Here is a 22,289-nt window from a genome sequence, read left to right on the forward strand (position 1 = left end):
TTTTAACCAAGAGTGATTTTGCTCCCAGGGGACATGAGACACTTTTGGTTGGTAACTAGGGAGTACTATTGGCAAATAGCACGCAGAAGACAGAGATGCTGCCAAACATTCTACATAATGCATAGGACAGTCTCCCATAGCAAAGAATGATCCGGCCCAAAATATCAATTAGTGCCAAGACTGAGAAACACAGGCTTAAAATCGATGATTTCAGTTAAGACCTCATTTGTTATTGATGCTGACTGAAATGCCTCTAAGTTTTCTGGCTTTCCTCAGAGTGACTTCATCAGATTGTACACAAGTTGTACCTTAAACATAAATTCTTTTTTATTTTTATTTATTTATTTTTTTAATGTTTATTTCTGAGAGAGAGAGAGACAGACAAACAGGCAGGGAGGGGCAGAGCGAGAGGGAGACACAGAATCTGAAGCAGGCTCTAGGCTTTCAGCTGTCAGCACAGAGCCTGACGTGGGGTTCGAACTCATGAACCATGAGATCATGACCTGAGCCAAAGATGGATGCTTAACTGACTGATACACCCAGGCTGCCCTATTTTTATTTTTTTAAAAAGCTTATTTATGGGGTGCCGGGGTGGCTCAGTCGGTTGAGAGTTCGACTTCAGCTCAGGTCATGATCTCGCAGTTCTTGAGTTCAAGCCCTGCGTCGGGCTCTGTGCTGACAGCTCGGAGCATGGAGCCTGCTTCAGATTCTGTGTCTCCCTCTCTGCCCCTTCCCCACTCATGCTGTCTCTGTCTCTCAAAGATGAATAAACGTTAAAAAAAATTTTTTTTTTTTAAAGCTTATTTTGAGAGAGACAGAGACAGCGCAAGGCAAGGAAGGGCAGAGAGAGAGAGAGAGAAAGAGAGAGAGAGAGATTGAGAGAGAGAGAGAGAATGAATCCGAAGCAGACTCCACACTGCCAGCTCCGAACCCAGCTCAAACCCACAAACCAGGAGATCATGATCTGAGTCGAAACCAAGAATCAGATGCTTAACTGACTGAGCCACCCAGGCACCCCAAACATAAATTATTTTTAAAAAGAATTTCAGAGGTGCCTGGGTGGCTCAGTCGGTTAAGCATTCAACTTTGGCTCAGGTCATGATTTCACAGTTCATGAGTTTGATCCCCACATCGGGCTCTGTGCTAACACCTCAGCCTGGAGTCTGCTTCCTGATTCTGTGTCTCCCTCTCTCTCTCTCTGCCCCTCCCCTGTTCACACTCTGTGTCTGTCTCTCACTCTCTCAAAAATAAATAAATATTTTTAAAAATTTTGTTAAAGAATTTTAAGAATAGGATATCTGATCACTATACTACAGTAAGTTAACTGAATTACAGTCATTAACACTTTCTTTCTACGTGTATTAATGTTTAATCATCTTCCCTTTGAGTTTTTCTTGAATGCAAAGACCTAACATTACCTACCTAGATCAACTGTACTACTCGGCAAAGTTTCAAGTTTAATGCCATCTGCTCATTGTTTTAACAGCAGAGTGTTGGGTGCAAACTATTTAATTGTCTAACAAAAATCAATTGCCCTTCACCTTACTCTCTTGATTTTTTAAAGAACATTATGTCATTCATCTAAAAAAACAAACCCCATTTATTACCAGACAACAAAAGTGGCAAAAAGTGATGGTACTTCTCTATGAAACAAAGATCCCTGCCTGGTATTTTCAAGAGCAAGAAGGTTTTCAAAATCATTTATTTATAAAAATTAGTGATAATGATGCAATTACACTTAATTTTCTTACATAACTGTTCTCTAACACTAACTTATCACAACTGAGAGCACAATTCCGCTCTTTCGTGTGGCCAATATTCTGTTTTAGAGTAATTATGGATTATTTTTAGCAAAAGATTCTAAATACACATCCTTAATAGCAATATCTTCAACTGTTTTTCTCTAGCCTTTGGTGGTTCAGAATTATTTCAGATATCAAATAAAATTTAAGCCTACCTAAAGGCAGAGAATTAAAAAATCTTATACTGCCTCCTCAAATATGAAGGAAGTAACTAAAAGAAAAATAGGGGCACCTGGGTGGCTCAGTCAGTTAAGTGTCTGACTCCTGGTTTCGGTTCAGGGTCATGATCTCATGGTCCATGAGTTCGAGCCCTACATCAGCTCTGTATTGACAGTGTGAAGCCTTCTTGAGATTCTTCCTCCCCTGCCCTGGCTCCACCCCTTCCCTGTTAACATTTTCTCCCTCTCGCTCTTAAAATAAATAAATAAACTTAAAAAAAAAAAAAGAAGAAGAAGAAAGAAAAAATGAAAGAAATAAATGCTATATTTAAGCACACGGGAAAAGAACGTTCAAGAACAAATTTTGTGAAGTAGATCAGTCAGATAAAGAGAAGGAAATAATGTACAGCTGTAGACTCTCTGAAACTGGAGAAGGATGGGAAAGTATGAGAAGAGGAAAAAAAGAGAAAAGGGAAAATGACTATTACATCAATAACACAGTGCTTTGCATAAATGACAGAGAGTGAACTGGCTGCTGCTTTTCTCTGGAACAGTGAGTGGCAAATAATCCTCTGAATACCCAGACAGATATGTTCAAACTACAGCAGAATAACTTTGGTTTCTTCTGATCTGGGTCTCTGAAATGACCTCCTTTTATCACACTGGAAAAACAGGCAGCTTATTATTTCATGTATGTCATTGTTCCCCACCCTGTCCTCTAGCCTATTCTGATGCTGCAGATGTGTCCATAATAACTCACCATTACAACTTAGTAATACTTACCGTTTAAAGTCAAAAAGAGGTAAAGAAACTTTGCCCAAAGCTTCTGGCCCCTTTCTCTGCTTATTAGAATCAGGGGAACTTCCACTGCTCTGATTTAAAATTCCAAAAAGAGTAAGGTGAAGAAGTGATTCTAATGGCAATTGTGATATCTGGATGGGAAAAATGATTCTAAGGGGGGAAAATGTATTAATAGAAAAAACAAATTAGATCAAATATGAAATTTAGTCCATTAATGAGACTGACAAGTTTAGATATTTTATTTGACTTATCAAATAATCTTTACTACTGAGTAACCTTTACTTAAGCAGCAAGCTTGGCCAATATGCATTATACAAAATCTTAAACAAATTTCATTAAAATTTCAAGTATGTAACATCTCTCAAAAATTTCTTAGTGCCTCTACTCAAGTCTTGGCTAGTGTCAATTTCTAGGAAAAATAATAGTCATTTTTATTTCCTTTAGGAGAAACTAGATGAATGTTTATGAGTATTTCAGATTTGGATATACGTGTGCCCATATACACACAAGCTGACATATATGTTTACCTTTTTTGTTGTTAAGTCTGAAAGTCTCACTTTCAGTGGTCACTGAAAGTCTCACTGAAAGTGGTCACCGAGTAGCCATAAGATGATAAGTGTTGGAAAAAAAAAGACACTTTTACCCATATGTAATTTTGTATTTGGTTGTTTTCAGAGATGCATTATTTTTGTAATTTAAAAAATTACAAAAAAAAAAGAAAAATAGGAAACCGCTTCATAAATGCAGAATGAAAAGTAAAAGCTTTGCTATTATCTATCTGCCTAATGATTCCTGTTTTAAAAATATTAACAGTGCAAAATATATTGTATATGGATTTAATTTTTTAAGCTGTTAACCAAGAACTAGGTTTCATATATACAGTAAGCAATGTTATACAAACCATCTTTCTAAAATTACACATAAATTTATAGTTTTAACTTAACAAAAGTTTAAGAAGAATTAATGGCATGTTTCTGCAATTTAACAATGTGTAGTTTTTAATAATATTTCAGATTTTTAAATGAGAATTTGGCTTTTCTATAGAATATCTAGAAGAGACCTTAAGATGTAAGAATTTAATGGATTTTAATGGAAATTGTAATAAAAATGAAACCTAGGATGCATACATGGAAAAAAGTAAAGACAGCATACTGAAAGAATAAACAGCCAAAAATTTCACTTACAGTTCATCCCATTTAATAAGATAGAAGAAATTCTTATACGTGCCAACCTTCTTTGATTGAATAGGTTTAAAAAGATCCTTTCCGTTGTGAGATAGGGAACATATCAAGTAGTATTTTTCATAACTAAGAAAAGAAACATTTTAATTTGATTGTTATTTTAGAATCCAAATGCATAACATTAGCCATTCTTCTCTAAGAGTGGCTATTATATGAAATTATTTGTTCACCAGTCATTTGAATTTTTGGAAAACATATGAAATTTAACTATTGCAAATTCTATAAAAACAGGGAAGTAGTATAGAAAAGGGAATACGGAAGGCAACATATACCTCCAGGTGCTAGTCTTAGGGGGTCATGCTACAGAACTTAGCGCCATTTTGTGCTCAGTTACTAGCTTTAGAAATGGATAATTATTCATTTCTAGGTAAATTCTTAGAAGAAAAAATATAAACATTATCTTCCCTAGGTGATATTTTCCTTTGCGAAGCCACTGAAATTTAGTTAGTTAAGCATATTAATGGGGCTTGGGCCTGACTTGCACTGAGCCAGTCTTTCCAATCTATTAGGAAGCTTCCATCCATGGAATACATGCTATTGTATTCTCATTAGACAGTAAGGATTTAGCCCCTAATTGCCACAAATACAGAGCTGGTTAGATACAGTCAGGCAATCTTGCAGAATAGGAGCCTTAGGTTCTACTAGATTCTAACTTACTGCTAGGCTTACACATTAACCACTTTCATATATGCAATCTGTTAATCATTTAAAATATATTTCAAATTCTAAATCTCATTGGTTCACAAAAGACCCCTAGCTGTCTCTCTTTTCTTCAGCATTTTACTTTCTTTCCATCTTATCACTGCAGTTTTCTGTATTGTCTTCTACTGAGTATTTGTCCTTCTCACTAGTATCCCAAAATTTATTTGTGTGTATATGAGTCTGTATGGAGGATGTGGAAGGTATTATCCCTGTAACATTTTAAAGAATAAAATACCTTCACATAGCAGTAGTACCCATTTAAAGACAAGTTCCTAGAAGGCAGAGATATTTTGTTGCCTTGTTTACTGCTGAATCCCTAGTACGAAGAACACTGCCCAAGATGGTGCTCAGTAAATATTTATTGAATGAGTTAATAGATTGTTTTCAAGTAGTTATATATTACGTTAATCTAAAACTCAATTTAAAGGGGCGCCTGGGTGGCGCAGTCGGTTAAGCGTCCGACTTCAGCCAGGTCACGATCTTGCGGTCTGTGAGTTCGAGCCCCGCGTCAGGCTCTGGGCTGATGGCTCAGAGCCTGGAGCCTGTTTCCGATTCTGTGTCTCTCTCTCTCTCTGCCCCTCCCCCATTCATGCTCTGTCTCTCTCTGTCCCAAAAAATAAATAAACGTTGAAAAAATAAATAAAAATAAAAAAAAAATAAAATAAAACTCAATTTAAGCAGAATTTATGTTTGGTATCTCTTCACTAGGCTTTACCTTACTTTATAGCATTGTTACTATGAAACTTTCATTTAAAATTTGAATTCAGGGGCGCCTGGGTGGTCAGTCGGTTAAATCTTGATCTCAGCTCAGGTCACGATCTCATGGTTTGTGAGATCAAGCCCCACATTGGGCTTTGTGCTGACAGTATGGAGCCTGTTTGGGATTCTCTCTCTCTCTCTCTCTCTCTCTCTCTCTCTCTCTCTCTCTCTCTGCCCCTCCCCTGCTCATGCAAGTGTGCATGCTCTCTCTCTCTCTCTCTTTCTCTCTCTCTCTCTCAAAACAAATAGATAGTGCTAACAGCTCTATCTCTATCTCTGTGTCTCCCTCTATCTCTGCCCCTCCCCCACCCGTGCTCTGTCTCTCTCAAAAATAAATAGAATGTTGGGGTGCCTGGGTGGCTCAGTTGGTTGGGCGGCCGACTTCAGCTCAGGTCATGATCTTGCAGTTCGTGAGTTCGAGCCCTGCATCGGGCTCTCTGCTGACAGCTCAGAGCCTAGAGCCTGGAGCCTGCTTCGGATTCTGTGTCTCCCTCTCTTTCTGCTCTTCCCCCACTCATGCTCTATCTCTCTCAAAAATAAACATGAAAATTTTTAAATAAATAAATAAATAAATAAATAAATAAATAAATAAATAAATAAATAAAATGTTAAAAAAATTAAAAATAAAAAAAAAATTCAATAGAGGGGGACCTAGGTGGCTCAGTTGGTTAAGCATCTGACTCTCGATTTCAGAACAGGTTATGATCTCACAGTCTGAGTTCAAGCCCTGCGTCCAGCTCTGTGTTGACAACACAGAGCCTGCCTTGGATTCCCTTTCTCTCTTTCTCTCTCAAAATAAATCAACAAACGTTTTAAAAAATTTCAATGGAAGAAATATGCCCTTGTAGACTCCAAAGCCTAGCAATCAGTAAACAGTAAACTACTAAAGAGAAAAAAGTACACTAAAGCCTAGTCTCATCACTATTTCAAATAACCCTGATTCTCAAGGAAAGGCTAAAAAACAGCAGTCATAAATGGACTCATTTGTTAATTAGCATTTACCTTTGTAAGTTTAAACATCTATTTTCCTGCCTTCTTTGCATGTAGTAGGAGGGATATTTTTTACAGGAACAGTTTCATATAGCTCTGTAATTTTTTTTTAATGTTTGTTTATTTTGAGAGAGAGAAAGAGTGTAAGAGAAAGTGAGTAGGGAGGGGCAGAGAGAGAAAGAGAATCCCAAGCAGGCTGCACCCTGTCAGTGCACAGCCCTATGCAGGGCTTGATCCCACGAATCTTGAGATCATGACCTGAGCTAAAATCAAGAGTCCGATGCTTAACCAACTGAGCCACCCAGGCACCCCTTCTCTGTAATTTTTATGAAAACCACAAAGGTATGTGGTAATTCTTGTATCATCAATTTAAGTATCAAGAGAATAGGGGATGCTGACATTTTACAAGATTAGAACAGTTTCTGGGTTAAGCCGTATATATTTTGTTTTAAACAGTTACTTACTTTGATACCCAATTACTTGAAATCCCATGAGCAGCAAAAATTGTAAACTGGAGCTGTTCTGTTGCTGTCCATGCTTCCTTAACGTTCCTATTACTTTGGGCACAGTCTGCAGGACTCCTACCAGAATTTGCATGGAGTCTGAGAAGATCATAAATTGCTGCAGTTAACTGGTCCATGCTTACTTGAACAGGATTTTCAGGATTCAGTGATCCTAGATTTAAAGAAATTGTTAATATAATTCCCCAAAGAAGCAAAAATTATTGCTAAAATTTAAAGAACTTAAAGACATACCCCTAGATGAACTCTTACTAGGGTCTCCTTCTCCAGACAGTGAAGTCACCTGCATACATACATACAAATTAGTTGGAAAATTGCCCATGATATAATATAGAATGTTTACCTTTAATTTCAATACATTTAATTAAATGCTTGATCAGGAAACCTCCCAAAAGGTTCTGCAGAATAAAACAAAACAAAAATGTAAAAAGAAATTGAAACCCCAAACCAAATAAAGAAATGATTACTATCAAGAAAATCAGAATAACTGAAAATTAGTGCAAAATATAGAAACTCAACAAAATCTGCCTCATTAAACCAGTTTAGTAATTAAGATTTGAAACCCAAAAGCGATAAATACATTAGTGATACTTTATATTCTATTAGTTGCTTTACTATTAGTATGATAAGAATATCCCTAAAGAAACTACAACTCTATTTATTACCATTTATGGTCTCAAAAAAGCTCTTATAATTATTTAAATTGAGCTCTCCTCCTACTCCCCACTCCCTTATCCAGCAAATGACTATGATGAATAGAAACCTCAGATAACATTAGGACCATGGTATAGTGGATCATTTCCAAGTTATTTCATATATATATATATATATATATATATACACACACACACATATTTTTTTTTAAACAAGCACATAATAAGAAAGAAAGGTAAAAGAAACCCAAATTTCTACATATCATATATATAAGCTCTCTGTGAGCCTAGAGTATCTCTTAGATACCAGTTGAGGGGCATATCATCAACATAACGTTTCCTTCCTCTAAATTTATTGTGTCTTGGGGCGCCTGGGTGGCTAAGTCAGTTGAGCGTCCGACCCTGGCTCAGGTCATGATCTCGTGGTCTGTGAGTTCAAGCCCCGCGTCAGGCTCTGTGCTGACAGCTTAGAGCCTGGAGCCTGCTTCGGATTTTGTGTCTCCTCCTCTCTCTCTGCCCCTCCCCCGCTCATGCTCTGTCTCTCTCTGTCAAAAATAAACATTAAAAAAAATTTTTTTTTTAATTTATTGTGTTTTGTGATCCACCTTCTCTAATCCTACCATCAGAGCTATGAACAACCCTATGAACAGAGTTAATTAAATCCTCATGAAAATACCATAGGAAGAGCTTTCCCAGTATGCTATCAAGAAAGAGCTCCTAACCTGGTTGCTTCTGAGGCAATAAGTCATTCTTAGTGAGGCTTCCGGGAATTTTCAACAGGAAAGAGGTATGGCCCAATGCAGACCTTACCCCATGGACAATCATGGACATCTCCATCCAGAAGGACAAATACTAACCATTTCCACCCAGGTTCTGGAGCTCAGTATCTATCTTGAAACTTCCAACCAACTCATTTATGCCACAGTTCCTCCTCTACACATAAAAGTTTCAGTTTGGCATCTATGTATTCAATATCAATGCTGACAAAGCTCTTCTGAGGGAGTGGATCTCCTCTTAGGAATTCCCAACTTTACTAAGTGACCAAATCTACTCAAAAGTAAAAGCCAAGGTTGAAACAATAACATTTTGTCTAACAGAAGCAAAAATCTCCCAGTTTAAGTGATACTCACTTAAGTACATACTTACATGTAACAAAATGCTAATATACTAAAAAAATACTCACATCAGCACTTTTACTCCTTGGAAGATTGACTGCTCTCTTTAGCTTCTTTACTGATTCTGTAATGGCAAGAGTCTCTACACCATCTAAAGCACTACAGATTTTTCTTACAGCTTTAATTACTTGATCTACTGCTCGGTGCTGGTTCTTTAAAAATAAAAAGTAAAATAAACATAAGTATGTGGAATTTAAAGGATCAGTTTCAGAGATGAAGTCAGAAACCAGACATTTTAGATGTGCTTAATAAACAGATATCCTTTACTCTTTTGTGATGAAAAATAAACAAAATACCTTTTCACTGACCTATTTTATTTTGAATAAGAAAACTTGGGTCTGATGTTCATTTTGCCTGACACAATTATTCAGATGCAAATGCCATTAATTTCATACTTAGAATAACTAATAAATCATTAACAAATTACTAAGTCATTAAAAAAAACTGGAGTTATTTTTTATTCTTACTTGGGATAAGTTCCACATTAAAAACACCAATCCTTCTCTCCCTCCTGCCAAAAAATTTGGTATAAAAAACCAAGTTCTTCAGAGATTGGCTGCATATTAATAACATTAGGCAGCAGTTAGTAGACATGAGTCAACTTTTAAGCAGGATTTGCATCTATACAACCATTACTTTTTAAGTTTTATTGGATGAAAAAACTTTCTCGAGGACAATCCCTCTGTAGTATTTAATCATACTTGATTTCACCACAATTCAAAAGTATACATGTACAAATATATTATAAAATCATTTACCTGATGAGAATGATTTAAAAATCTCTCTCCATTCCTCCATCATTTTAAAATAATGTTTCTTATCTCATTAAGAAACACTCTTACATAAAGAATTCATCAAACATGTATGCCAAACTTACATGCCAAGTACTGTTAAAATGGGCTGAAATTTAGTACTGTACCATCCCTTAACAATTTAAATTTTTCCACCTTTGAGGCTTGGCAACCAGAAACTGAATGTTCCCTGTACCTTTATGCTTCAATGAAACCACCTCATTTGCTCAAACATCCAATTACCCTGCACTCCTCAGGGACCAACAATCTGTTTTCTAGCTTCCCATTTTTGCTTACTTATATTTCTGCTTACTTTTACTCCTACACCTTCATGCAAAAACCTTTCCAGTGTTGAGGCTCAGGTCATTCTCCTATACTATTCTCCATCATTTTTTTATGTGCCAGTTACCAATTTATTGTCAATTAGTTCCAAGTCAATCCCCTTCTTTGCTCTACTTTGTGATACTGGAACTAGACCTATATTTTTCCTTTGCCAGCCGACAAAATGTTAGGTTTGGTCAACAGAGGGCACCTAAGGGACACTCAGGCAATAGCAGCATGAAGACACTTCTCATCAGGGTTCCAGGCCTCCTCCTCTTTTTTTTTTTTTTTTTTTTTTTTTTAAACTTCAGCACAGGATCCCAGTGGTCCTCAAAGACCAGTTCCAGCTATACCCTCAGGCCATGGTCTCCCAATCTGACAACTGTAGCAAGTCTCTTTGCTATAGGCATCCTCTGTGCTCCTGTGATAGCCAAACCCTTTTAGAAGAGGCTGGAATTCAGCCTGGGCGGGGGGATGGGCGTGGGGGGGGTGGGGAGGGTTCTACATTAAGTCCTACAATTCCTTCACTATCCATTGTTCCTCAACCTAGAGGTGATAGCTGCGTTTTTATATCCTATTTCTGGACCCCTTATAGCATGGTTGGCAAGCTTTTTAAAAAGGCCAGAGAATAAAATGTTTTAGGCTTTGTGGGCCACACAGTCTCTGTCACAATTCAACTCTGCTATTATGGCATGAAAAGAGATACAGGTAAATACATAAATGAGTATGGCTGTGTTCCAATAAAACTTCATTTACAAAAATTGGAAACAGGCCAGATTTTGTATGCAAGCCATAAAATGCCAAATCCTGCCTCAGAATCCTCTTTTGCCCTTTGTAGTAATTAACCACCTTTTACTAATTAACAATTCTTTAAATTTTCCTGTTCAAATTACTACTGTATTTTCTGTCCCCTGACTTGACCCCTGATGGCCTGATCTGCCTTGTAATTGGACTTGTGGTCATTTCCTCCACTACATGCCATATTTTTGCTCTATTCACCTGACTTTCTACTCTATATCCTATAATAAGCCTCAGTTACATAAATGTCCACGTGGAAAATTCACAGCATCATCAACCCCAAAACTGTACCCTATGAGAATCTTAACCACAATATTATAGTCTGATCACAATCTCCTTTGCCTCCAGTCCCCACACATTCATTTCAACTAAACTCATTCTTTGAGGTCAGAGCCTTCTCTTCTCTGCTTCTTCTACCAGGCAGCTGAGCATTTTCAAAGAAAATTCAACATCCCCAATTTCAGCAGGAAACTGCACACCACTTAACATTCCTTTTACTTGTTCTTGGTCAGTTCTCTTTCTCATTTTTCTTTACTGCTCCTATAACTTCATTTTAGTAAAATAAATTAACACCTTATCTCTAGAAAATTAAAGCCAGGAGAAATCAAAACTTCCGCAACTTCCTGATTTTTCCTAAAACCTAAATTAAAACATATATCCACACAAAGACTTATATGGGGGGGGGGAGGGTTACAGCAGCATTATTCATAACAACTAAAAACTGCAAACTGTCCAAAATGTCCATTATTTGGTGACCAGATAAACAAAATATGATATATCCATACAATGTAAGTATTCAGCAATAAAAAAAGGAACTATGGATTCGAATTACAACTTATATACTACAACATGGACAGAGCTTAAAAACGGTATGGTATGTGGAAAAAAAAAAATCAGGTATTACATAGGGTATGATTCCATTTACATGAAATCTCCATTAAGGGGAAATCTACCGAGACAGGTACTAGACCAGGTGTTATTCGGGGGTTGGGCTGGGAATGAGGAATGACTGAAAAGTAGTACATGGAAACCTTTGGGAGTGACAAAAATGGTCCAAAGAACAGGACTGTGGAGATAATTATACAACTCTATGCATTTATTACAAGGAATCCTTGAATTATATATATTCAATGGGTACACTTTATGGTATATAAATTATACAATAAAGCTATAAAAAAATTATGGGGAATATATGACAGTCACTATTTTTTTTAGTCATTATTTTGCGTAAGATGGTCCTAAAGACATCTGCAATAAGACATTTATTAGAATACAGACCTTAACGAATTGAAGGTTAAGCCAGGCAAATATCTGGGGGAAGAGCATTAAAAGTAAAGAGAACAAAAAGCACAAGGATCCCAGCTGGGGAGCATACCTATAGATCCACCAGAACAAAGAAGGAAAGTGTTAGGAAGCCAGATCAGAGAGGTGGTGGGGTCAGAATACATAGGGCCCTGAAGACACAATTAGGGATCTGAATTTTACTGAGATGGTAAAGAGGATTTTGAAAAAGGGGATAAGATAATTTAGCATCTTTTAAGAGTTTATAAATTTTATTAATCTTTTCAAAGAGCCATCTTTTGTCTTTTTCTCTTTTACATATGCTATCTGTGCTTATTATTTTTGTTAAAAAACCTTTTTGTTTTGTAATAATTTTACATTTACAGAAAAGTTGCAAAAACAGTACAGATAGTTCCTCTAAGATAGTTAGAAAGTTCCTTTAAGAACATTAAAGGAAACTGGGTTAAGTAACGTAACCATGTTATATTTGACAAAACTAAGACATTAACACTGGTACATTACTATTAACTGAACTGTACTTTAGTCAGACTGAACCAGTTTTTCCATTAATATTCATTTCCTCTTCCAGGATACAATCCAGGATGCCATATTGTACTTAGTGACTTATTTTTAAAATATCATTTTGATTCCCTGTGGAAGAAAGACTGTAGAAGGACAAGGGTAGAAACTGAGAGAGCTGTAAGGAACTACAGTTGACCTGAGAACAACACAGGATTGAACTGCTTGGGTCCATTTATATGTGAATTTTTCACAGCACAAGTGCTATAAATGTATTTTCTCCTCCTTATGATTTTAACTTTTATTAAAAAAAAATTTTTTTTAATATTTATTTTTGAGAGAGACAGAGCATGAGCAAAGGAAGGGCAGAGAAAGAGGGAGACAGAGAATCCAAAGCAGGCTCCAGGCTCTGAGCTGTCAGCACAGAGCCCGATGCGGCCTTGAACTCCCGAACCGTGAGATCATGGCATGGGCCGAAGTCAGGACGCCCTACTGACTAAGCCACCCAGGCGCTCTTTAACATTTCTTTTTCGCTAGCTCACTTTAGTACAAGAATAAAGTATACATACAATAAAAGTATACATACAATAAAAACAACATACAAAATATGTATTAATAAACTATGTATGTTATCAGCAAGGCTTCCAACCAAGGGTAGGCTATCAGCAGTTAAATTTTGGGGGAGCCAGAAGTTATAAACAGTGGGTACCTGGCTAGCTCAGTCGGCAGAAGATATGACTCTTGATCTCAAGATTGTGGGTTCAAGCCCAATGTTGGGCCTAGAGCTTACTTAAAGATAGACAGATGTTATATACAGATTTTTGACTGCACAGGAGGTCAGAGCCCCTAACCCCCATGTTGTTCAAGGGTCAATTGTGTCGTAACTATTGTAATTGACTAGAACTGTAGCTTTGGTAGTGATAAAGAGTGGTCACATTCTGAATGTATTTTTAAAATAGAGCTGACAAGAATTAGATAGATTGTGGGATATAAAAGATCTTTTTCTTGAGAAATCAAATACGACTTCAAGGTTTGCCCCTTAGCAAAGAGAAGGACAGAGTTGTTATTTACCAAAAAGAGGAAGACTCATAAATAGATATGAAGGGTAATATAAAAAATTCAGTTTCATGTATCTTAAATTTGAGATGTTAATGAATTAGACATTCATATAAAAATGTCAGGTAAAATATATTTGAATCTGGAGTTCAGGGAAGAGGTTAGTCTGAATGTATAAATTTCAGCCATTAGTATATGTAGGGTATTTAAAGACATGAGATTAAGCGAGATCACCTGGAATGTGACCACAAGGGAAAAGAAGAGATCCTAGAACTGAGCCCTATGGTATTCTGATGTTTAGAGGACAGAAAAATAAAGAGACCGTAAGCAGAAAGCCACAAGTGAGAGAACAGAGCAAGACACTGGAAGTCAGAGAACCACAAACATGATACACCAAGAGGTCATGAGAGTATTCAAGAGGAAGAAACAGCCACCTCTATTAAACACTATAGAAACAATGAGAAAAATAAAGACCAAGAACTTATTACTGAAACCATGATCATGAAGTCCTGATCTTAGGTGCAGTTTCAGGGAAGTGCTGAGAATGAAAGCCTGATTGGAGTGGGTTCATAAAAGAATGGAAAGAGAGGAAGTGGAAGCAGTAAAAATAGATTAACTTTAAGGAGTTTTGCTGCAAGAAGAAAAGAGAAGTGGAGTGGTTGCTACAGGGGGATGTGGACTTTTTGTTTTAAGATGGAAGATATGCCCAGGGCTGTCCTTAAACTCTTATTTTCTGTACCTGCAGTAATTTTCTTGGGGATCTCCTTATGGCTTCAAAATACCAATTATATTCTTATGATTCCCATGTTTACTACCTCCAGGCTGGGCCTCTTCCATTAAAATCCAGATTTATATCCAACTGCCTACTCAACATTGCTATTAAGGTGACTAACAGTCATCACAAAGTCCAAAATTAAGTTCTACATCTTCCATCCAAATCTGCTCCTCTCACAGTTTCTTCCTCTCCCGCCCCTTCCTCCCCCTTCCCACTATCTATGGCTAGCAAAACATCTTCCTAATTGATTTGTTTCCATTCTTGCCCCCCTCCCTCACTCTATTCCAGCTAGAAAGACAGATATATCAGGCACACTCCTCCTCCCCTAGACAACCAGATAGCTTCCTCCTCTCCTCCAGTTCTTTACTCAAATTTACCTTCCTAATGAGGTCTCTTCTGAATACAAATGTTGAAATTGCAACATTACCCTCATTTATTTTTCTCTATAGTGCTTACCACCTGATGTAGCATATATTTTGTTAGTTTAATTGTCATCTCATGCAACTAGAGTGTAAACTAAGACTTGGGATTACAGTTTCTTTTGTTCACTACCATAGCCTTAGCACCTACAACAGTGCCTCATGATGAGGAGATATTCTGCAAATATTTACTGAATAAATATGTTTATATGCTGACAAGAATATAATAGTAGCTGGAAATCTGAGAGTCATCCTACACTATTTCTTTTCTTACATCTCATTACCTACCAAAATCTTACCAATTTTATCTCCTAAGTATTGTTAATCAGTTCCCTCCTTTTGCCTTTATCACACTATTTTTCACTTGGACTACTATAAAAAACTTTCCTAAATAATCTCCCTAAAACCAATCCTGCCAGAAGTAAATCTAATTTCCACAGTACGGCCAGAGTAATTTCAGCTCACGACTCAGAAACAAGTCACTCAACCCATCCCACCCCTTACCCTCAGCTAAAAAGGGCTAGAGCAGGGGTCAGTAAACCTTTTCTGTAAAATAGCAATTAATAAATAGTTTAGGTTTTGCAGGATATATAGTATGTGTCTCAACTACTCACCTCTAGTATTAGAACACAAATGCAGTTATAGAAAATATATAAACAAATGGGTGTGGCTGTGTTCCAAAAATTTTTTATTTACAACAGAAAGTAGACTGGATATGGACCTCTAAGTTAGAGGATAGAGTAAAACTCCTTAACATGGATAAGGTGGTAACTTATGTCTGGGTATCTCCAACATCATCTCCCAACCTTCACTTCATACTCTACCCTGTTACAGAAGTGCTTCTACTTCCACATATGTATCACACCTATGTGCTTTTATTCACATGTCCTTCCCAACCATCTTCTTCTAGCTAACCCATACTGTTGACTTGAACTAGGCAACCTCCCTTCTTAGAGGCTTTCCTTGGAAGTCTCAAGTTGGAAGAAGTGCCCTTCTCTGATCTCCCAAAGAATCCAATGCATGCCTCTATGCTACACTGAAATTTTGTTTAAATCCATCACTAGTTTTAAGTTCCTGGTAGGTGGGGACTAGGTCATCCATTTTCGTAACTCCAGCATCTAGAATATAGTAAACATTCACTTCTTTTTTAAATTGAACTGAAGGTTCCTCTTAGTAATAAAGCTGAAGTGAGGTGAAGTGCTGACTCAAGCAATATTGAAAATTTCTGTTAACAAGTTGGGTCAGAAAACAAGTCATCAAACATCAAGAACATTGTTTAAATCATCCTTCTAAAATATTTCATACAGTACCACACTAATATTTAAGATAGAACAGAGACAAGAATCCTTAAGTCATCATGCCAAAAGGTGTATTAAGACTTACTTCAGTTTGCAGAGCCAGGTCCACTTGGTGGTGGTAAGAATCTAAAAGTTCGTCAACAGGGTATCTGAAATAAAGAACAGTTACTGTGGCTGAAGGATACTATATACAGAAATGATTGTTTTATTCACCAAAATAATGGTATTCACATCCAAAAGCAAAGTTTGAAAACCTGGAATTAATGCTTTAGATGCCACACCTTGTCATGATCTCCTTATAAGGTTTTTCTATTTGATGCAGATGTTTGTTTAAATCCACCGGTGTTTTATCATCTTCTGCCTAAAAAAACACATATACACATGTTTACCAAAAAAATAAAATCCGTTCTTTGGGTTTGTTTTTTGTTTTTTTGGTTTCTTTTTAGTTTTTATTCATTTATTTTTGAGAGAGAAAGAGAGAGTGTACAAGCAGAAGAGGGACAGAGAGAGATTGGGGGTCAGAGGATCTGAATGAAGGGAGCTCTGTGTGGACAGCAGACAGTCCAATGTGGAGCTCAAACTAACAAACCGTGAGATCATGACCTGAGCTGAAGGCAGACACTTAACCTACTGAGCCACCCAGGTGCTCCTCTTTGGGCTTTCTATTACCAAATTAAACATGGTTAAGTGTATGACAAATTCTTGAAACTGCAGTGATTTTTCAGAACAGGTTAAAATATTTTCAGAATTAAATACTATTTATAACCAATCAGGGAAACAAGTACATCAATATTCTGAAAAATTTGTTTTATAAATAAAAAAAATAAATGCTTTTTAGTTTTTGATCTATAGGCAGCTCCCAAAGTAAAAACTACTTCTGTTCTACACAGAAAGAACAGAGAGGTTTAAAACAAAATAAAACACTTTTAAAGATATCTGACAGCCAAATGAAGGTGGGGTAGAATCAGATGGGGAAGAGATCATCTGAATTTCTGCATTATTTTTTCTAATGATAATCAAATTTCCCCCCAACTTACCCCCAATAAATAAGGTACTGGTCTCTTCTACCATAAGTCTTTACTATGCAAATATTCTCAAGAACATTATTCCTTAAGAAACTGAAAAGAGAAGTTACTAATGATTGCTAAAATGTACTGAATTTTGTGAAACAATTTATTTCACTTGGTTGAAAAACATCAAACACAGGAGAAAAACCTAAGAAAATAAACAAAAAGTAGAAATGACTGCTATTTTTCTATCCAAAGTTCTACCAAATGAAGAGTAATTCTCTTTAAAGATTAAAATTCATCAAATGTTTTTGCTTTAACTTCAAAAGAAAATACTGCATTTTAAAAAGAGAAGCAGTTTCCATTTGGTGAAAAATAATGTATTTTTCTTCCTTCAAACCACATTTAGTATTCAAAATCTTTCCTCCTTCCTCATTTCCCTTTGACCCTAATGTTTTCATTCTTGTGTAAAATCATTACAAGTCAACTTTTATTTCCTCCACTTTGATTTTCAAATATGCCACCAGCTTGGAGTAGTAGGCTACCTAAGACTCCATGATTGAAAAGCTACCCCCATTTGTTGAAAACCCTTGTTGTGGATAAAATTAGTTCATCATTCCAATCCATTCACCAGTCCAACCCAGAAATCTTGGAGAATGTACAAATTGCAAATTGGCTAATTAGCAGAATTACTCAGAGTCAACCAAATGCAATTCAGTTATAAGGTACATACTTACTGTTCGGGCCAGATTTTGGCACATTGCACTGAAGGTCAAAAGTTGTAGTTTAATCTCTGTGTCCCATTTCCGGCAGTTCTGAATATGTTCATGACTTCCAAGGCAATGATTACTATTAAAATAGATTAATTATTCATCAATGTTATTCTCCAACTAGAAATTACAGAGGTGAGAGTAAAATATAACTTGTATCTGCATCAGAAATTGAAGAGAATGGTAAAATGTAGAGATAGTTTTTTAACCAAGTGTGAGCATTTAAATAAAAGAATAATTCTACATGGACAGAGTCACAATAAAGAAGAAAGATGAAGGTAAAAAAGAAAATAAGAGAAATAGGAACAGGGCATTTTTGGTAGCTGAAAGTAATTAAATCTGTAAAATAACTAAACTGTATATGCTAAATTACCTGGTTCAGAAAAAGATTCATACAATGACTATTTCAAGGCAACTAAAAGGAAGTCACAGCTGACCACTGTGTGAAAAGTAATGGCCCATGCTACAGAAGGAAAAAATACGTGACTATTGACTCTTAGCAGAAAGTAAAAAAAACTATTAAATTCACTTATCAATGAATTACCTTTTTTTCCCATTTAAGACTATAAGTTTAAGGGCAATACCATGTCTTAATTGTCTCTGAAATCCCTCCACGGTCTTAGATACATACACATCTTAAAACAAAGTATATCTCAATTTAAGTTCATGAATCCAATCAATTCAGTAGGACCCAACATATTTTTGGACTACAAATTTAACTTGAAATTTTTCTAATTTTAACCCTTAAAAATGAAATTTCCAAAGATGTTGTTCAGTAGTTAAGTAAGTAAACTTACTTTTGTAGCACTTCCTCTTGACCACAAACTTTCAGAACGTAGCTGCCAATATCTACTTGATTCAAGTCATCATGTACCCAGCAAAGGGCTTGCATTATAATGATTTCTACAGTAGAACTCACTGTAAAAGAGGCATCATTTTCATTTTGCTCGTTTAACTCTATACACTTATTCAGAATGTATTTATCATCTAAGAGAGCACTATACAAATAGAAATATAATGTAGGTCACATATAGAATTTAAAATTTTCTACTAGCCACGTTGAAAAAAGTAAAAAAAAACAGGTGAAGCTAATTCCAACATGTTTTATTTAACCTAATAAATCCAAAATATCATTTCAACATAAAACCAGTATTTAAAAATTACTGAGACATCTTATTTCTTTTCAAATTGGTTCTTTGAAATTCACCGTGTATTTTATAATTCTAGCATATCTCACTCTATATTAGCCATATTTCAAATGCTCAATAGCCACATGGGGCTAGGGGTTACTGTATTTGATTAGGGCAGATCTAAAACTAAGAAAGCCACCTCCCTATTACAGACTCCTCCAAAAAGGATGACATTTAGCAGTATCTAGCAAACAATGATTTAAACCAAATCATAAGAAAAAAAAAATCACCATTTTAAATGTTTGATATTTGCTGGTAAATTTTCTAATGTAAAATAAAAATACAGCAAGTAGGAAGTATTCTTCAATTATCGTTCTTGACAAGACCTATTTACTAAGATTATAACACATTAAAAAATTAAAGTAGCCTTTTAAAGTAACCTATTTCTGGGCATCTGGGTGGCTCAGTTGGTTATGTGTCTGACTCTTGATTTCAGCTAGTCATGATCTCACAGTTTATGAGATCAAGACCCACATCAAGCTCTGTACTTTCAGCTTGGGTTTCTCTCTTCCCCCCACCCTCTCTGTTCCTCCCCGGCTCTCCCTAAATAAATAAACATTAAAAAAATAATAAAGTAACCTATTTCTATACTTAGATCTCTTATGTTCAATTTAGAAGACAGTTATTAAATTCAAACTTCACAAAAATCAACAGCTTGGCAGAAAAAGCCATAAAATATCTAATAATGACTACATTTCTGAACAGTCAAATGTACAGTAACATTTATTATCTGGACACACCTCTACTATAATATGGTTAAGTTTCTTAACAGAGATGTATATTATAAATGTGCACATTTACAAAGAACCAAACTACAGGCATTTCAGACATTTTCTCAAAGTGTAATCTTATCTTGAGACATCAAGTCAAAATGTGATACAAATTAAAACATTTGCTATCAATGCTTATTATTCAATCAAGGGGCTTACTGACCTTTTTTTCCTTCAATTTTCATATTAATTCTTACAGCATATGGATTTAAACAATTCCCCAAACCAAAATTTAAAGTATGTTTTATAAGAATAACTCTTCCTTTAGAAACTAAAAGAATGATTATTATAGTTGGCTAACATTTTTGTTTCAGATTTCTATTTTTTCAAAGGGGCTTGAAAAGTACAAAGCTACAAAGAAAAGTATCCAAATATTGGACATATTCCTAATCATAACCATTATAGAAAACAAATGGCACCATTTGTAAGTCAAAGTGCTACAGAAATATAGGACCTTATTCTACCATTGGAATTCCAGTAAAGCAATATACATCATGAGAAGCAGTAAATTATGACAGAAAAGTTCCTACAGACTTTAGGATACATTTCTAGAAAGGATATCCACATCAAATCTGGAAGAGAGAGTTAGAACCAAAGGAGAATTATCTTCTCCTTAGAGGAGCTTAACAAGATAACTGGAATTTCAATTTCACTGACAGCTCTTTATAAACAAGTATTCTTCTTGCCATAAAATGGAAAGAAAAAAAAAAAAAAGAACTGGATTATAATTAGCCTTTCAATCTCATGCTTTGGGACCTTGGCCACCAGCCACCAATTAACCAAAGTTACTCAGCATTTTTCAGAGAAATATGCAGTAATAGAAGTAATAAAGGTAAACTGTTTTCCCACTAGTCTTAACAGGAAAACTATGCAAACGTACGCCAATTTTTTGAAAAGGATAACTAATGAATATTAACTATTTTACCACACACACACACAAAATTCTTTTAAAGTGTATCTAATGATAACAAGGTCAAGAATAATTCAAACTAACATTTTAAACATTTTCCACCTAATCAAAGCTAAACAAGATAGCTGGGGAACTACAAACGTACCATCACATGTAAAAGTAACTGGTAGTTGAAATCCTTCAATTTCAATGGAGACCTTCACGCTAGCATTTTCTCCACATATGTTTCTTTGTACTGTAACTGGACTTAACAAATAGCCTGGATTTGTGCAGTGATTGGTATACGGAAAGTTGGTCTTCAATCTGTTCACAAGAAAGAAGAAATTAAATTACTTTTTTTAAAGCTGCATTTGAGAGCCCTAAACACAAGTTTTGCATGTTTACAGCCATTCAATTCAGTGTCTTTGTCCAGTTCCAGAGCAGCTCATGAGAACTGTAATGAATGGACCCCAGTCAAACTCCAAATACTAGCATTTGCCTTTTAGATAAAAGGAATCCAAGAAAAGAGATTAAGTACTGTCACGACATCTTTGGTAACATTAATCAACATTAACCAAGCACACACTGGATACATGGCATTTTCTGCTTCAGTTTTTTTTTATACAGTATAATTGCACAAAATGGTTCATTTTTAACGAATCCACTGAGAATATAGGCAATGTAGCCCTCAACCACAATTGCTACAGAGATAAAAAGTTTGTTTTTCTTTTAAAAATCTTTTTTGGGGCACCTGGGTGGTTCAGTCAGTTAAGGGTCCAACTCTTTTTTGTTTGTTTTTCATAAAGAGACAGAGACAGAGCGCAAGCAGTGAAGGACAGAGAGAGTCGGAGACAGAGAATTTGAAGCAGGCTCCAGACTGAGCTGTTGGCACAGAGCCCAAAGCGGGGCTTGAACTCACAAGCCGTGAGATCATGACCTGAGCCAAAGTTGGATGCTCAACAGGCTGATCCACCAGACACCCTTAAGTGTCCAACTCTTGATTTCAGCTCAGGTCATGATTTCATAGTTCATGAAATCAGCCCTGTGTAGGGCTCCGCACTGACAGCATGGAGCCCACTTGGGATTCTCTCTCTCTCCCTCTCTCTGCCCCTCTCCTGCTCATGCTCCCTTTCTCAAAATAAATGAATAAACTTAAAAAATTTAAAAACTGTTTTAAGGCCTTTTTCCTATATATTTTGGTTGTTAGACAACAATAAAAAAAAAAACATAATTGGTTGTTACAGTGCTATGAGGCCTTTATTCCCTCAAAATGATTTCTAGAACTTAGCATTTGGAATGGCAAGAATTGCCTGTGAAGGTATTCACAGTAACAACATAGCTTAAGTTGAAATAAATTCACGATTATAGTGTATATGGTTTTTCTCCACACAGCACCTCTGTTATCAGAAGACAAAGGAGAATTTGATGCCTTTTTAAAATCTGTAGCCTTCCTTTAACTGACTTTTTTCTGGAGGTTAGAAGACAAGATCCAATTGTATTGTCTGCTTTTCATAGGATTACAAATGGAATGAATGCTGAAGGTGTATTTATTTCTGTAGAGATTAAAATAATCAAGTCATAGAAATAGAATAAAATGGCTTGC

At 35.9% G+C, this 22,289-nt stretch overlaps 1 protein-coding gene across 1 annotated transcript in view; it reads right to left on the reverse strand.

The window, feature by feature from the left end:
- Nucleotides 1–22,289, reverse strand: part of PIK3C2A (phosphatidylinositol-4-phosphate 3-kinase catalytic subunit type 2 alpha) — a 121,846-nt gene that overhangs the window by 35,797 nt on the left and 63,760 nt on the right. Inside the window, exons 4-13 of the mRNA XM_047070483.1 lie at nt 20,853–21,010; nt 18,635–18,755; nt 17,805–17,916; nt 16,342–16,421; nt 16,146–16,209; nt 8,811–8,954; nt 7,209–7,257; nt 6,918–7,128; nt 3,946–4,068; nt 2,744–2,911 (exon numbers count right to left, since the gene is read on the reverse strand). Coding sequence (XP_046926439.1) covers nt 2,744–2,911; nt 3,946–4,068; nt 6,918–7,128; nt 7,209–7,257; nt 8,811–8,954; nt 16,146–16,209; nt 16,342–16,421; nt 17,805–17,916; nt 18,635–18,755; nt 20,853–21,010 — 1,230 coding nt within the window. The remainder of the gene's footprint in view (nt 1–2,743; nt 2,912–3,945; nt 4,069–6,917; nt 7,129–7,208; nt 7,258–8,810; nt 8,955–16,145; nt 16,210–16,341; nt 16,422–17,804; nt 17,917–18,634; nt 18,756–20,852; nt 21,011–22,289) is intronic.

The sequence above is a fragment of the Lynx rufus genome, unplaced genomic scaffold (genome assembly GCF_022079265.1).
Source record: "Lynx rufus isolate CCGP_SWC_20201006 ecotype Redwood Valley unplaced genomic scaffold, mLynRuf1.p SCAF_9, whole genome shotgun sequence".
Lineage (NCBI taxonomy): Eukaryota > Metazoa > Chordata > Mammalia > Carnivora > Felidae > Lynx > Lynx rufus.